This window comes from Salmo salar, chromosome 24 (assembly GCF_965601325.2).
Source record: "Salmo salar chromosome 24, fSalSal1, whole genome shotgun sequence".
Classification (NCBI taxonomy): domain Eukaryota; kingdom Metazoa; phylum Chordata; class Actinopteri; order Salmoniformes; family Salmonidae; genus Salmo; species Salmo salar.
Window position 1 is genome coordinate 46,386,432 of NC_138314.1, and position 18,569 is coordinate 46,405,000.

Genomic DNA, 18,569 nt, shown 5'->3' on the forward strand with positions numbered 1-18,569 from the left:
TTTTCGAAATGCCTACAATGCCCCGCCCTCCCTTCGGCAAATCTGATCACGACTCCATTTTGCTCCTCCCTTCCTATAAGCAGAAACTCAAACAAGACGTACCCGTGCTAAGGTTTATTCAACGCTGGTCTGACCAATCGGAATCCATGCTTCAAGATTGTTTTGTTCATGCGGACTGGGATATGTTCCGGAGAGCCTCTGAGAATAACATTGACGAATACACGGACACGGTGACTGAGTTCATCAGGAAATGTACAGGGAGATGTCGTACCCACTGTGACTATTAAAACCTACCCAAACCAGAAACTGTGGATAAATGGCAGCATTCACGCAAAACTGAAAGCGCAAACCAACACATTTAACAATGGCAAGGTGACTGGGAATATGGCTGAATACAATCAGCGTAGTTATTCCCTCCGTAAGGCAATCAAACAGGCAAAACGTCAGGAAAGAGACAAAGTGGAGTCGCAATTCAACGGCTCAGACACGAGACATATGTGGCAGGGTCTACAGACAATCACAGAATACAAAGGGAAAACCAGCCAAGTCGTGGACACCGACGTCTTGCTTCCAGACAAGTTAAACACCATTGTTCCTGTACCCATGAAAGCTAAGGTAACTGAACTAAATGACTATCTCCACGTAGCACTCACTTCTGTCATCATGAAGTGCTTTGAGAGGCTAGTTAAGGATCATATCACCTCCACCCTACTTGATACCATATACCCACTCCAATTTGCTTACCGCCCCAACAGGTCCACAGACGATGCAATCACCATCACACTGCCCTATCCCATCTGGACAAGAGGAATACCTATGTAAGAATGTTGTTCATTGACTATAACTCAGCATTCAACATCATAGTACCCTCCAAGCTCATCATTAAGCTCGGGGCCCTGGGTCTGAACCCCACCCTGTGCAACTGGGTCCTGGACTTCCTGACGGGCCGCCCCCAGGTGGTGAAGCTAGGAAACAAGACCTCCACTTCACTGATCCTCAACACAGGGGCCCCACAAGGGTGCGTTCTCAGCCCCCTCCTGTACTCCCTGTTCACCCATGACTGCTTGGCCACACACACCTCCAACTCAATCATCAAGTCTGCAGACGACACAACAGTAATAGGCCTGATTACCAACAATGGTGAGACAGCCTACAAGGAGGAGGTGAGGACACTCAGAGTGTGGTGTCAGGAAAACAACCTCTCACTCAACGTCAACAAGACAAAGATGATCATGGACTTCAGGAAACAGCAGAGGGAGCAGCCCCCTATCCACATCGACGGGACTGCAGTGGAGAAGGTGGAAAGGTTCAAGTTCCTCGGCGCACACATCACTGACGATCTGAAATGGTCCACCCACACAGACAGTGTGGTGAAGAAGGCACAACAGCGACTCTTCAACCTCAGCAGGCTGAAGAAATTTGGCTTGGCACTTAAAACCCTTACAAACATTTACAGATGCAAAATCGAGAGCATCCTGTCAGGCTGTATCACCGCCTGGTACGGCAACTGCACCACCCACAACCGCAGGGCTCTCCAGAGGGTAGTGTGGTCTGCACAACGCATCACCGGGGGCAAACTACCTGCCCTCCATGACACCTACAGCAGCCGATGTCACAGGAAGGTCAAACAGATCATCAAGGACAACAACCACCCGAGTCACTGCCTGTTCACACCGCTACCATCCAGAAGGTGAGGTCAGTACAGGTGCATCAAAGCTGGGACCGAGAGACTGAAAAACAGCTTCTATCTCAAGGCCATCAGACTGTTAAATAGCCATCACTAGCCGGCTACCACCTGGTTACTCAACCCTGCACCTTAGAGGCTGCTGCCCCATATACAGACATGGAATCACTGGTCACTTTAATAATAGAACACTAGTCACTTTAATCATGTTTACATGCTGCTTTATTCATCTCATGTATATACTGTATTCTATTCTACAGTATTTTAGTCAATGCTACATTGCTCGATCTAATATTTATATATTTCTTAATTCCATTCTTTTACTTTTAGATGTGTGTATTGTTGTGAATTGTTAGATTCTACTGCACTGTTGGAGCTAGAAACACAAGCATTTCATTACACCCGCAATAACATCTGTTAAATATGTGTATGTGACCAATAACATCTGCTAAACGTGTGTATGTGACCAATAACATCTGCTAAACGTGTGTATGTGACCAATAACATCTGCTAACCATGTGTATGTGACCAATAACATCTGCTAAACGTGTGTATGTGACCAATAACATCTGCTAACCATGTGTATGTGACCAATAACATCTGCTAAACGTGTGTATGTGACCAATAACATCTGCTAACCATGTGACCAATAACATCTGCTAACCATGTGTATGTGACCAATAACATCTGCTAAACGTGTGTATGTGACCAATAACATCTGCTAACCATGTGTATGTGACCAATAACATCTGCTAACCATGTGTATGTGACCAATAACATCTGCTAAACGTGTGTATGTGACCAATAACATCTGCTAACCATGTGTATGTGACCAATAACATCTGCTAAACGTGTGTATGTGACCAATAACATCTGCTAACCATGTGTATGTGACCAATACAATTTGATTTGATTTGTTTGAGTTGCTTTGTGTATCAGGCTTGAAAATCCATTCAGGTAATTTTGGCACAGTGACTCACTACCCAAACCAGACGCGAATGGTTTTAAAATGGCCAAAGAGACGTCATGTGACCTCCTACCGGAGGAACTGTGAATCAGACAGGGGGATATATTTACATTAATGGATAGGTAGACACTCCTCATACTTATTTCATTCCTGTGAGATGAAAAATGCACGTTACACATTCCCAGCATTTTTACAATGTCTGTGAACCTACGGAAATTTCCGCATGTTTAGAACGACACCATTGGTTAAACAAAGTATTTTTCTTCTTCTTCTTCATTTAAAGAAATGTAGTTATGTTGGAAGAATAATTGGTGAGGTATTTTATTTCAAACATAGACTTTAAAAAAAAAAAGAACAGCTGTATCTTGGACTCTTCTAGAAGGTCACAATATTTCTGAATCACCTTTTATCAGAATCCCACAGTTCTTACCTCTCTGACAGTACTAAGAATGTGTTTTGTAGGACGAACTGTACTTTATGGAGGGTAGTATACAATATTATACACCATTTAGAAAATGCCACCAGATGGATTCTGAGTTTAAGAGGTTAAACAAAGTCTTGTATCTCCTCTCCCCTGTTTGGGTTTTTACTCCCTAACCTGAGTCAATGGGACTTTTCTTTTCCTCGAAGTGGGCGTCCATGGTGGGTGTTTAAAGGCCCTACTCCAGGTTGCAAGGTCAGCACCCAGTCAGTAGGTACCCCAATGGAAGCCTTTCAGAACCCATTTTAAAACCCCACTGTTTAGGTTTGGTTATCAGTGACTCATTTGTTAGTAACATGGAGCTGGAGAAATGTACCTACTCTCAGATGAATAGACAGAGCTATGGATGTAAGGACTGACCATCCATGATATCAACATTATAGTTATAACCATGTTATGAGGTTATACAGGACTGACCATCCATGATATCAACATTATAGTTATAACCATGTTATGAGGCTATACAGGACTAACCATCCATGACATCAACATTATAGTTATAACCATGTTATGAGGCTATACAGGACTGACCATCCATGATATCAACATTATAGTTATAACCATGTTATGAGGTTATACAGGACTGACCATCCATGATATCAACATTATAGTTATAACCATGTTATGAGGCTATACGGGACTGACCATCCATGACATCAACATTATAGTTATAACCATGTTATGAGGCTATACGGGACTGACCATCCATGATATCAACATTATAGTTATAACCATGTTATGAGGCTATACAGGACTGACCATCAATGATATCAACATTATAGTTATAACCATGTTATGAGGCTATACAGGACTGACCATCCATGATATCAACATTATAGTTATAACCATGTTATGAGGCTATACAGGACTGACCATCCATGATATCAACATTATAGTTATAACCATGTTATGAGGCTATACAGGACTGACCATCCATGATATCAACATTATAGTTATAACCATGTTATGAGGCTATACAGGACTGACCATCCATGACATCAACATTATAGTTATAACCATGTTATGAGGTTATACAGGACTGACCATCCATGATAACATTGTAGTTATAACCATGTTATGAGGTTATACAGGACTGACCATCCATGACATCAACATTCTAGTTATAACCATGTTATGAGGCTATACGGGACTGACCATCCATGATATCAACATTGTAGTTATAACCATGTTATGAGGCTATACAGGACTGACCATCCATGATATCAACATTATAGTTATAACCATGTTATGAGGCTATACAGGACTGACCATCCATGATATCAACATTATAGTTATAACCATGTTATGAGGCTATACAGGACTGACCATCAACATTATAGTTATAACCATGTTATGAGGCTATACAGGACTGACCATCCATGACATCAACATTATAGTTATAACCATGTTATGAGGCTATACAGGACTGACCATCCATGATATCAACATTATAGTTATGACCATGTTATGAGGCTATACAGGACTGACCATCCATGATATCAACATTGTAGTTATAACCATGTTATGAGGCTATACAGGACTGACCATCCATGATATCAACATTATAGTTATAACCATGTTATGAGGTTATACAGGACTGACCATCCATGATATCAACATTGTAGTTATAACCATGTTATGAGGCTATACAGGACTGACCATCAACATTGTAGTTATAACCATGTTATGAGGTTATACAGTGTATGTTTACATTTACATTGTTGACAAACATTGGAGGAGTGTGACTAAGATCATGAGGCATTCATAAGTTATATTCTTCAACAATCATTCATTAAAAAAAAATAATCGACGTAGCAACTACAGTTTGCTGTCACATTTTCTAGATTTAGGGTTGCAAAATTCTAGAAATGGAACCAAAAATCCCAGGATTTCCAGAAATCACTTTGGAGAATTCCTTGGAGCTTTCAGATTTTTGCAACCCTAGCTAGATTATCAACTGTTGTGAAAAAAAAAGGGCTTCATAATTTGATTGACTGATTAATCAGATTATTAATTGGCTGATTGATTGACAGATCCGTCTCACCTCTAGCAGTAGGTCTACGGTGGACGTCTGCTTGCTGGCTGGTGTCAGACACAGGTTGTCCATGATCAGCACCTTCATGAAGTCAAACACGTACTTCTTGGCCGGATGATTGGTCAGGTAGGTCTTACTGCCCACGTTGCAGTATTCTGATTGGCTACGGTTCATGCCCGTGTCGGCGGCGAAGGCCTTGAACTCCTCTGTGGGAGACCCCGCTTCATTATCCAGGTCACTCACCTGGAATGTAAGAGAAAAGGGGGAGGCAGGGAGATATGGAGGGAGGGAGATATGGAGGGAGGGAGAAAGATATGGAGGGAGGGAGGGAGATATGGAGGGAGGGAGAAAGATATGGAGGGAGGGAGGGAGATAGGGAGGGAGATATAGAGGGAGAAAGATATGGAGGGAGAAAGATATGGAGGGAGGGAGATATAGAGGGAGGGAGGGAAATATGGAGGAGAAAGATATAGAGGGATGGAGATATAGAGGGAGGGAGGGAGGGAGATATGGAGGGAGGGAGGGAGAAATGGAGGGAGAGAGGGAGGGAGGGAGATATAGAGGGAGGGAGATATAGAGGGAGGGAGATATGGAGGGAGGGAGGGAAATATGGAGGGAGGGAGATATGGAGGGAGAAAGATATAGAGGGAGGGAGGGAGATATGGAGGGAGGGAGGGAGATATGGAGGGAGAGAGGGAGGGAGGGAGATATGGAGGGAGGGAGATATAGAGGGAGGGAGGGAAATATGGAGGGAGGGAGGGAGATATGGAGGGAGAGAGGGAGGGAGGGAGATATAGAGGGAGGGAGATATAGAGGGAGGGAGATATAGAGGGAGGGAGATATGGAGGGATGGAGATATGGAGGGATGGAGATATGGAGGGAGGGAGGGAAATATGGAGGGAGGGAGGGAAATATGGAGGGAGGGAGGGAGGGAGATATGGAGGGAGGGAGATATAGAGGGAGGGAGGGAAATATGGAGGGAGGGAGGGAGATATGGAGGGAGAGAGGGAGGGAGGGAGATATAGAGGGAGGGAGATATGGAGGGAGGGAGATATAGAGGGAGGGAGGGAAATATGGAGGGAGGGAGGGAGATATGGAGGGAGAGAGGGAGGGAGGGAGATATAGAGGGAGGGAGATATGGAGGGAGGGAGGGAAATATGGAGGGAGGGAGGGAGGGAGGGAGGGAGAAAGATAGGGAGGGAGGGCCATTTAGACAGAGCTCAGAGAGCACAGATGCATGCATACTAACACACACACACACACACACACACACACACACACCACACACACACACACACACACACACACACACACACACACACACACACACAGTCACACACACGTCCTCACAAATACATGAACACACAGCTCAGTGTCTCACCATCTCTGAGTAGGGTCTGATGTTGAAGGGGAAGACTGAGGCAGCCAGGACACACAGGAACTCCGGGCTGTGCCACATGTGGGCCAGGTCCGGGACGTTGTGATACAGGTACCTGAACATACACATACATTCAATTATTCTTACAACTTATTGATATATTATTATTATTATTATTATTATTATTATTATAGTTGTATTGAATTCTATGTACCTGAAGAACTGCATCAGAGTTACCGGATACTCTCTCAGCCATGACCCCTCCTCTTCAGACTGCCAGGGCTAGAGGGACACAGACAAGCACAATGTCATCTGGTGGCAGAAGCGGGATTCCAGCAGCTATATAAAGTTAGCATCTGGTTGCAGAAGTGTGATTCCAGCAGCTATATAAAGTTAGCATCTGGTGGCAGGAGTGGGATTCCAGCAGCTATATAAAGTTAGCATCTGGTGGTAGAAGTGTGATTCCAGCAGCTATATAAAGTTAGCATCTGGTGGTAGAAGTGGGATTCCAGCAGCTATATAAAGTTAGCATCTGGTGGCAGAAGTGTGATTCCAGCAGCTATATAAAGTTAGCATCTGGTGGTAGAAGTGTGATTCCAGCAGCTATATAAAGTTAGCATCTGGTGGTAGAAGTGGGAGTCCAGCAGCTATATAAAGTTAGTATCTGGTGGCAGAAGTGTGATTCCAGCAGCTATATAAAGTTAGCATCTGAAGTGGATTTCCAGCAGCTATATAAAGTTAGTATCTGGTGGCAGAAGTGTGATTCCAGCAGCTATATAAAGTTAGCATCTGAAGTGGATTTCCAGCAGCTATATAAAGTTAGTATCTGGTGGCAGAAGTGTGATTCCAGCAGCTATATAAAGTTAGCATCTGAAGTGGATTTCCAGCAGCTATATAAAGTTAGTATCTGGTGGCAGAAGTGTGATTCCAGCAGCTATATAAAGTTAGCATCTGGTGGTAGAAGTGGATTTCCAGCAGCTATATAAAGTTAGTATCTGGTGGCAGAAGTGTGATTCCAGCAGCTATATAAAGTTAGCATCTGGTGGTAGAAGTGTGATTCCAGCAGCTATATAAAGTTAGCATCTGGTGGCAGAAGTGGGATTCCAGCAGCTATATAAAGTTAGCATCTGGTGGCAGACATGGTATCCAGTGGCTAGGCTACATGGAAAAGGACAAGGAGTTGTCCTCCTCTCTCCTCCCTCTACCACCCACCCCCTCACCAGGTTAAGCATGCTCCTCAGCATGCCCAGTAACAGGAAGCCAGCCTCGGTGCAGACGGTGTGGATAGATCCCACTACAGTGCTGTTGGAGGCAGGAACGCCGAAGATAAAGGTCCAGATGGAGTCCAGGTCAAACTAAGACACAGAAAACAGAGACTGGGATAACACTCATTCATACCATACACCAGTATTATACTGTACTAATATTATACTACTAATACTATAATATACTATATTATACTAATACGACAGGACCACATTTCTGTCAAAGGTATAATTATTGGAATAATTGTATGAAGAAACAAAAGAGGTCATTTGGAAATCCTAATTGGTCTACACTGATAAGTTCTGGCCTGGTTTAGATCTTATCTGTCGGAAAGATATCAGTTTGTCTCTGTGGATGGTTTGTCCTCTGACAAATCAACTGTACATTTCGGTGTTCCTCAAGGTTCCGTTTTAGGACCACTATTGTTTTCACGATACATTTTACCTCTTGGTGAAGTCATTCGGAAACATAATGTTAACCTTCACTGCTATGCGGACGACACACAGCTGTACATTTCGATGAAAATGGTGAAGCCCCAAAATTGCCCTCCCTGGAAACCTGTGTTTCAGACATAAGGAAGTGGATGGCGGCAAATTTTTACTTTTAAACTCGGACAAAACAGAGATGCTAGTTCTAGGTCCCATGAAAACAAAGAGATCTTCTGTTGGATCTGATAATTAATCTTGATGGTTGTCCAGTCGACTCAAATAAAACTGTGAAGGAGATAATCTGGACCCTGATCTCTCTTTTGACAAACATATCAAGAATATTTCAAGGACAGCTTTTTTCCATTTACGTAACATTGCAAAAATCAGAAACTTTCTGTCCAAAAATGATGCAGAAAAATCTATCCATGCTTTTGTTACTTCTAGGTTAGTCTACTGCAATGCTCTACTTTCCGGATACCCGGATAAAGCACTAAATAAACTTCAGTTAGTGCTAAATACGGCTGCTAGAATCTTGACTAAAACCAAAACATGTGATCATATTACTCCAGTGCTAGCCTCTCTACATTGGCTTCCTGTTAAGGCAAGGGCTGATTTGAAGGTTTTACTGCTAACCTACAAAGCATTACATGGGCTTGCTCCTATCTATGTTTCCGATTTGGTCCTGCCGTACATACCTACACGTACGCTACGGTCACAAGACGCAGGCCTCCTAATTGTCCATAGAATTTCTAAGCAAACAGCTGGAGGCAGGGCTTTCTCCTATAGAGCTCCATTTTTATGGAATGGTCTGCCTACCCATGTGAGAGACGCAGACTCGCTCTCAACCTTTAAGTCTTAATTGATGACTCATCTCTTCAGTAGGTCCTATGATTGAGTGTAGTCTGGCCCAGGGGTGTGAAGGTGAATGGAAAGGCACTGGAGCAACGAACCGCCCTTGCTGTCTCTGCCTGGCCGGTTCCCCTCTCTCCACTGTGATTCTCTGCCTCTAAACCCTATTACAGGGGCTGAGTCACTGGCTTACTGGTGTTCTTCCATGCCGTCCTTAGGAGGGGTGCGTCACTTGAGTGGGTTGAGTCACTGACGTGATCTTCCTGCCCGGGTTGGGGCCGTGGGGGAGGTCTTCGTGGGCTATACTCAGCCTTGTCTCGGGATGGTAAGTTGGTGGTTGAAGATATCCCTCTAGTGGTGTGGGGGCTGTGCCTTGGCAAAGTGGGTGGGGTTATATCCTGCCCGTTTGGCCCTGTATCGTCGGGGGGGTAGGTATCGTCGGACAGGGCCACAGTGTCTCCCGACCCCTCCTGTCTCAGCCTCCAGTAATTATGCTGCAATAGTTTGTGTCGGGGGGCTAGGGTCAGTCTGTTATATCTGGAGTATTTCTCATGGCAGCGTAGCCTAGGGGTTAGAGCGTTGGACTAGTAACCAAAAGGTTGGTTGCAAGTTCGAATCCCCGAGCTGACAAGGTACAAATCTGTCGTTCTGCCCCTGAACAAGGCAGTTAACCCACTGTTCCTAGGCCGTCATTGAAAATAATAATTTGTTCTTAACTGACTTGCCTGGTTAAATAAAGGTAAAAAAAATATATATATCTTATCTGGTGTCCTGTGTGAATTTAAGTATGCTCCCTCTCTCTACCACCCTCCCTCCTCTTGGAGGACCTGAGCCCAAGGACCATGCCTCAGGACTACCTGGCCTGATGACTCCTTGCTGTCCCCAGTCCACCTGGCCGTGCTGCTGCTTCAGTTTCAACTGCTCTGCCTGTGCTTATGGAACTCTGACGTGTTCACCGGACGTGCTACCTGTCCCAGACCTGCTGTTTTCAACTCTCTAGAGACAACAGGAACGGCAGAGATACACTGAATGATCGGCTATGAAAAGCCAACTGACATTTACTCCTGAGGTGCTGACCTGTTGTACCCTCGACAACCACTGCGATTATTATTATTTTTTTTATTTTTTATTTCACCTTTATTTAACCAGGTAGGCTAGTTGAGAACAAGTTCTCATTTACAACTGCGACCTGGCCAAGATAAAGCAAAGCAGTGTGACAGACACAACAACACAGAGTTACACATGGAATAAACAAACATACAGTCAAATAAAACAATAGAAAAAAAGAAAGTCTATATACAGTGTGTGCAAATGGCATGAGGAGGTAAGGCAATAAATAGGCCATAGTTACGAAGTAATTACAATTTAGCAGATTAACACTGGAGTGATAGATGAGCAGATGATGGTGAGCAGATGATGGTGTGTAAGTAGAGATACTGGTGTGCTAAAGAGCAGCAAAATAAATAAAACAATATGGGGATGAGGTAGATTGGGTGGGCTATTTACAGATAGACTATGTACAGCTGCAGTGATCGGTTAGCTGCTCAGATAGCTGATGTTTAAGGTTAGTGAGGGAAATGTAAGTCTCCAGCTTCAGCGATTTTTGCAATTCGTTCCAGTCACTGGCAGCAGAGAACTGGAAGGAAAGGCGGCCAAAGGAGGTGTTGGCTTTGGGGATGACCAGTGAGATATACCTGCTGGAGCGCGTGCTACGGGTGGGTGTTGTTATCGTGACCAGTGAGCTGAGATAAGGCGGAGCTTTACCTAGCATAGACTTATAGATGACCTGGAGCCAGTGGGTCTGGTGACGAATATGTAGCGAGGGCCAGCCAACTAGAGCATACAGGTCGCAGTGGTGGGTGGTATAAGGCGCTTTGGTAACAAAACGGATGGCACTGTGATAGACTGCATCCAATTTGCTGAGTAGAGTATTGGAAGCTATTTTGAAGATGACATCGCCAAAGTCGGGAATTAGTAGGATAGTAAGTTTTAATAGGATAAGTTTGGCGGCGTGAGTGAAGGAGGCTTTGTTGCGAAATAGAAAGCCGATTCTAGATTTGATTTTGGATTGGAGATATTTGATGTGAGTCCGGAAGGAGTGTTTACAGTCTAGCCAGACACTTAGGTATTTGTAGTTGTCCACGTACTCTAGGTCAGAACTGTCCAGAGTAGTGATGCTCGTCGGGCTCTCGGGTGCGGGCAGTGAACGGTTCAAAGCATGCATTTGGTTTTGCTAGCGTTTAAGAGCAGTTGGAGGCCACAGAAGGAGTGTTGTATGGCATTGAAGCTCGATTGGAGGTTAGTTAACACAGTGTCCAAAGAAGGGCCAGATGTGTACAGAATGGTGTCGTCTGCGTAGAGGTGGATCAGGGAAGCACCCGCAGCAAGAGCGACATCGTTGATATATACAGAGAAAAGAGTCGGGCCGAGAATTGAACCCTGTGGTACCCCCATAGAGACGGCCAGAGGTCCAGAGAGGTCCTCCGATTTTACACACTGAACTCTGTCTGCGAAGTAGTTGGTGAACCAGGCGAGGTAGTCATTTGAGAAACCAAGGCTGTTGAGTCTGCCGATAAGAATACGTTGATTGACAGAGTCGAAAGCCTTGGCGAGGTCGATGAAGACGGCTGCACAGTACTGTCTTTTATCGATGGCGGTTATGATATCGTTTAGTACCTTGAGCGTGGCTGAGGTGCACAGCTCGGAAACCGGATTGCACAGCGGAGAAGGTACGGTGGGATTCAAAATGGTCAGTGTTCTGTTTATTAACTTGGCTTTCAAAAACTTTAGAAAGGCAGGGCAGGATGGATGTAGGTCTATAATAGTTTGGGTCTAGAGTGTCACCCCCTTTGAAGAGGGGGATGACCGCGGCAGCTTTCCAATCTTTAGGGATCTCGGACGAAGCGAAAGAGAGTTTGAACAGACTGGTAATAGGGGTTGCAACAATGGCGGCGGAGAATTTTAGAAAAAAAGGGTCCAGATTGTCTAGCCCAGCTGATTTGTACGGGTCCAGGTTTTGCAGCTCTTTCAGAACATCTGCGATCTGGATTTGGGTGAAGGAGAAGCTGGTGAGGCTTGGGCAAGTAGCTGCGAGGGGTGCGGAGCTGTTGGCCGGGCTTGGGGTAGCCAGGAGGAAAGCATTGCCAGCGGTAGAGAAATGCTTATTGAAATTTTCGATTATCATGGATTTATCGGTGGTGACCGTGTCGCCTAGCCTCAGTGCAGTGGGAAGCTGGGAGGAGGTGCTCTTGTTCTCTATGGACTTTACAGTGTCCCAAAACTTTTTGGAGTTAGAGCTACAGGATGCAAATTTCTGTTTGAAAAAGCTAGCCTTTGCTTTCCTGACTGACTGTGTGTATTGGTTCCTGACTTCCCTGAACAGTTGCATATCGCGGGGACTATTCGATGCTATTGCAGTCCCCACAGGATGTTTTTGTGCTGGTTGAGGGCAGTCAGGAGTGAACCAAGGGCTATATCTGTTCTTAGTTCTACATTTTTTGAAAGGGGCATGCTTATTTAAGATGGTGAGGAAATTACTTTTAAAGAACGACCAGACATCCTCGACTGACGGGATGAGGTCAATATCCTTCCAGGATACCCCGGCCAGGTCGATTAGAAAGGCCTGCTCGCAGAAGGGTTTTAGGGAGCGTTTGAAAGTGATGAGGGGTGGTCGTTTGACCGCGGACCCATAGCGGATGCAGGCAATGAGGCAGTGATCGCTGAGATCCTGATTGAAAACAGCAGAGGTGTATATGGAGGGCAAGTTGGTCAGCATAATATCTATGAGGGTGCCCGTGTTTATGGATTTAGGGTTGTACCTGGTGGGTTCCTTGATAATCTGTGTGAGATTGAGGGCATCTAGCTTAGATTGTAGGATGGCCGGGGTGTTAAGCATATCCCAGTTTAGGTCATCTAACAGAACGAACTCTGAAGATCGATGGGGGACAATCAATTCACATATGGTGTCCAGGGCACAGCTGGGAGCTGAGGGGTCTATAACAGGTCGGCAACAGTGAGAGACTTATTTCTGGAGAGATTCATTTTTAAAATTAGAAGCTTGAACTGTTTGGGCATAGACCTGGAAAGTATGACAGAGCTTGCAGGCTATCTCTGCAGTAGATTGCAACTCCTCCCCCTTTGGCAGTTCTATCTTGAAGGAAAATGTTGTAGTTGGGTATGGAAATTAGAGGTCAACCGATTAATCGGAATGGGCGATTAATTAGGGCCGATTTCAAGTTTTCTTAACAATCGGTATTTTTGGCCACCGATTTGCCGATATTATTTATTTATTTTTAAACCTTTATTTAACTAGGCAAGTCAGTTAAAGAACACATTCTTATTTTCAATGACGGCCTAGGAACGGTGGGTTAACTGCCTTGTTCAGGGGCAGAAGGACAGATTTTTACCTTGTCAGCTTGGGGATGCAACCTTACGTTAACTAGCCCAACGCTCTAACCACCTGCTTTACATTGCCAAGGTAAGTTGCTAGCTAGCATTAAACTTATCTTAGAAAAAAACAATCAACTAATCATAAACACTAGTTAACTATGGTTGATGATATTACTAGTTTATCTAGCCTGTCCTGCGTTGCATATAATCGATGCGATGCGCATTCGCGAAAAAGGACTGTCTTTGCTCCGACGTGTACCTAACCATAAACATCAATGCCTTTCTTAAAATCAATACACAAGTATATATTTTTAAACCTGCATATTTAGTTAATATTGCCTGCTAACATGAATTTCTTTTAACTAGGGAAAATGTGTCACTTCTCTTGCAAACAGAGTCAGGGTATATGCAGCAGTTTGGGCCGCCTGGCTTGTTGCGAACTGTGAAGAGTATTTCTTCCTAACAAAGAAAGCAGACTTCGCCAAACGGGGATGATTTAACAAAAGCGCATTTGCGGAAAAAAAGCACAATCGTTGCACGACTGTACCTAACCATAAACATCAACGCCTTTCTTAAAATCAATACACAAAAGTATATATTTTTAAACCTGCATATTTAGCTAAAAGAAATCCAGGTTAGCAGGCAATATTAACCAGGTGAAATTGTGTCAGTTCTCTTGCATTCGTTGCACGCAGAATCAGGGTATACAGAATCTGGCTCGTTGCTAACTAATTTGCCAGAATTTTACGGAACTATGAAATAACATTGTAGGTTGTGCGATGTAACAGGAATATTTAGACTTATGGATGCCACCCGTTAGATAAAATACGGAACGGTTCCGTATGTCACTGAAAGAATAAATGTTTTCGAGATGATAGTTTCCGGATTTGACCATATTAATGACCTAAGGTTTATTATATTATAGTAAAGTCTATGATTTGATATTTGATAGAGCAGTCTGACTGAGCGGTGGTAGGCAGCAGCAGGCTCGTAATAGTCAAAGGTATATGGTTTAGAGAGAAATAGTCGACGCGTCATAATTCCTGTAATAACTTGCGGCTGAACTTGAAAGGGGTTCCTTCGTTATTTTACCGTTCATGTCTTCCATAGAGAATGTCTTGATCTACTTCAAATAAGGTCTGTGTTTTGTGCTTAAACCGCCTCGGCGTTTTGATACCCGTGTAAATCTCACTAGGTAACGTTTGTCAACATATTTTCATAAATCCACTCTACACAATTTTTGTTTTTTTTCTTCGCTTATATTGATCAGAGTTATATCCTATGGCTGTGCCGTGGCGGAGATCTTTGTGGGCTATACTCGGCCTTGTCCCGGGATGGTATGTTGGTGGTTGGAGATATCCCTCCAGTGGTGTGGAGGCTGTGCTTTGGCAAAGTGGGTGGGGTTATATCCTACCTGTTTGGCCCTGTCCGGGGGTTTCATCGGATGGGGCCACAGTGTCTCCTGACCCCTCCTGTCTCAGCCTCCAGTATTTATGCTGCAGTAGTTTATGTTTTCTGGGGGCTAGGGTCAGTCTGGAGTATTTCTCTTGTCTTTTCCGGTGTCCTGTGTGAATTTAAGTATGCTCTCTCTAATTCTTTCTTTCTTTCTTTCTTTCTTTTCTTTCTTGGAGGACCTGAGCCCTAGGACCATGCCTCAGGACTACCTGGCTTGATGACTCCTTGCTGTCCCCAGTTCACCTGGCCGTGCTGCTGCTCCAGTTCCAACTGTTCTGCCTGCAGCTATGGAACCCTGACCTGTTCACCGGACATGCTACCTGTCCCAGACCTGCTGTCCCAGACCTGCTGGAACCCTGACCTATTCACCGGACGTGCTACCTGTCCCAGACCTGCTGTTTTCAACTCTCTAGAGACAGCAGGAGCAGTAGAGATACTCTCAAAGATCGGCTATGAAAAAGCCAACTGACACTTACTCTTGTGTTACTGACTTGTTGCACCCTCGACAACTACTATGATTATTATTATTATTTGACCATGCTGGCCATTTATGAACATTTGAACATCTAGGCCATGTGCTGTTATAATCTCCACCCGGGCACAGCCAGAAGAGGACTGGCCACCCCTCATAGCCTGGTTCCTCTCTAGGTTTCTTCCTAGGTTTTGGCCTTTCTAGGGAGTTTTTCCTAGCCACCGTGCTTCTACACTTGCATTGCTTGCTGTTTGGGGTTTTAGGCTGGGTTTCTGTACAGCACTTTGAGATATCAGCTGATGTAAGAAGGGCTATATAAATACATTTGATTTGATCTACACAGTTATAAAATTGGCAAGGTGGTGTAAGCCTAAACCAAACACAGACATTATTTTAAATTAATCTAAAAATATCCTATGGAATAAACGAAGGAACCGCTTTTCAGATTTTGCTAGATGGTGTCATGGGAATTATGACTCGCACTTTGGTAGTCAATTCTTACCATGCCCATTATTAAAATAGGATTTCCTGCATATAGAAATTACAGTTTTTGTTTTCAGCATTCATCACAGGTAACTTAAACTCTATTTTTATTATTCAAACAGTTGAGAGTATTTGTCTCCTAAGCAGACTCTTCAGTATCGTTGTCACTTCAGAGCTGTGTGTGTGTGTGTGTGTGTGTGTGTGTGTGTGTGTGTGTGTGTGTGTGTGTATATATACATACACATATATAAAAAAAAAAAAAACACACAATCGGCCGATTAATCGGTATAGGCTTTTTTCGGGCCTCCAATAATCGGCATCGGCGTTGAAAAATCATAATCGGTCGACCTCTAATAGAAATCTCAGAATTTTTGGTGGCCTTCCTAAGCCAGGATTCAGACACGGCAAGGACATCGGGGTAGGCGGAGTGTGCTAAAGCAGTGAGTAAAACAAACTTAGGGAGGAGGCCTGGGTTAGCCTCCACATCACCCGAGGAAGAGTAGGATAAGGGTACGGCTAAAGGCTATAAGAACCTGGGGAATGGGAGTGGTGCAGGGGGCTGCAGGGCCTGGGTTAACCTCTACATCACCAGAGGAACAGAGGAGGAGGAGTAGAGGGTACGGCTAAAGGCAAGAACTGGACGTCTAGTGCGTTGGGGACAGAGAATAAAAGGAGCAGATTTCTGGGCGTGGTAGAATAGATTCAGGGCATAATGTGCAGACAGGGTTATGGTGGGGTGCGGGTACAGTGGAGGTAAACCCAGGCACTGAGTGATGATAAGAGAGGTTGCATCTCTGGACGCACTAGTTAAAGTGGGTGAGGTCACCGCATGTATGGGAGATGGGACAAAGGAGGTATATAAGGCATGTACAGTGGGACTAGGGGCTCCACAGCGAACTAAAACAATGATAACTACCCTAAACAACAGTATACAAGGCATATTGACATTAGAGAGAGACATAAAGCGAGGCATAAAGCAATCACAGGTGTTGATTGGGAGAGCTGGCTTAGACAACAACGGGTAAGACAACAACAGCTAATCAGATAAGACAACAACAACAGGTAAAATGGTGATGAATGGGCAGAGAGGGTCAGTTAACTACACACAGGGCCTGAGTTCAGGGCTGGGGCCGACAAATAAACAAAATAAACTAAATGGAATACCGTGATTAATGAACAGTCCAGCAGGCATCAGCTATGTAGCCAAGTGATCATAGGGTTCAGTGTACAGCAATAGATGAAACAGGGAAGCCGCGGGGTAGTCGTTACTACGCTAGCACGCGGGAGACACAGCATTTTAAAGTTAGCAGTCCGGGGTAAGTAGAAGTGTCTGCTCCGTCATCCGGCAAAGGCCGGTTGAAGGCACAGCTGATTGAATTACGTCTGCGGACCAGTCGTGGTGGTACGGCGGGGCGCCGTGTCGACGAAGGGACCGGGCCAGATGGCGAAAGAGGTATTGTAGTTGTGGTAATTTCGTTTGCTAGCCGGGAGATGCGTCTGGCTCAGGGCTAGCTTCGGGGCTGGGTCACTCAGTGGCGGATAGCTAGCTGTGATGATCAATGGTCCAGGGTTTACGGCAGGAATCCGGCGTTGTAGTGGAGAAAAACAGTCCGAGGCTGGCAGGTATTATCCAGGCTAAAAAACAGCTGGTGCCTGAGCAGAGGGTAAAGGCCGCTAGCAGTGGCTAACAATGACTAAATAGCTAGTAACTTAGCTAATTAGCTGGCTAGCTTCTGATGAAAGTTTTGGCTATAGGGTCTACAAAAATTATTGGGTCTAAAAAATTTGCGGATCCATGTCACATTGAGTGAGGTGGGTTACCAAAAGGTATATTTAATTTAAAAATAGAAAAAGAGACGAAAAAAAAAATGTATAAAATAAATACAAAAAGTAAACGAGAGGACAACAAACCACGTCTGCACTGCTACGCCATCTTGAATCACAAGATGCTGGTCATCTATGAACGTTTGAACATCTTGGCCATGTTCTATTATAATCTCCACCCGGCACAACCAGAAGAGGACTGGCCACCCCTCATAGCCTGGTTCCTCTCTAGGTTTCTTCCTAGGTTCTGGCCTTTCTAGGGAGTTTTTCCTAGCCACCGTGCTTCTACATCTGCATTGCTTGCTGTTTGGGGTTTTAGGCTTTGTGACATCAGCTGATGTAAAACGGGCCTCATCAATAAATTTGATTGATTGGTCATGGATTGTTAGTTTTGGTGGGTGCTGCGCACCACCTGGGAAAGGATCTAGCTAAGGGAAACACTGGCTGGATAGTATGATGGAAAATAGTTTTTTGGTAGAATGATAAAAAGATAGATGAGCATGATAAAAGGTTTTGTGTACTAACATGTACCTGGAGGCTGTCTGGCAGCTCTGTGACGGGTTGTTGCAGGAACAGGGTCATCAGCAGGAAGTAGAGCTCGGGGACGTTGGTATGTTTCGGCAGCAACGTCTGCAGAACAGGGAACCCTGGGAAATGGCAGGCGTCTCGGTTGATCTCCCGTAGGGTGGAGTGCCCGCCGGCACTACGGCCCACATTGAAGCCTGGTAGAGGAGGGAACAGAAGAGGTTGAGAAACTGCCTAGAGAATAAAAATGGCTCCACAAATACTAGACTAGTGTCACGACTTCCGCCCAAGTCGGTACCTCTCCTAGTTCGGGCGGCGTTCGGCGTCGCCGGT

At 44.7% G+C, this 18,569-nt stretch overlaps 1 protein-coding gene across 1 annotated transcript in view; it reads right to left on the minus strand.

Annotated features, from left to right (window-relative positions):
• The window catches only part of LOC106585952 (WD repeat and FYVE domain-containing protein 3), a 239,709-nt gene that overhangs the window by 61,613 nt on the left and 159,527 nt on the right, over window positions 1-18,569 (minus strand). The window contains 5 exon segments of the mRNA XM_082968737.1: window positions 5,177-5,410; window positions 6,549-6,660; window positions 6,760-6,827; window positions 7,766-7,900; window positions 18,237-18,433. Of these exon segments, the coding sequence (XP_082824863.1) occupies window positions 5,177-5,410; window positions 6,549-6,660; window positions 6,760-6,827; window positions 7,766-7,900; window positions 18,237-18,433 (746 nt within the window).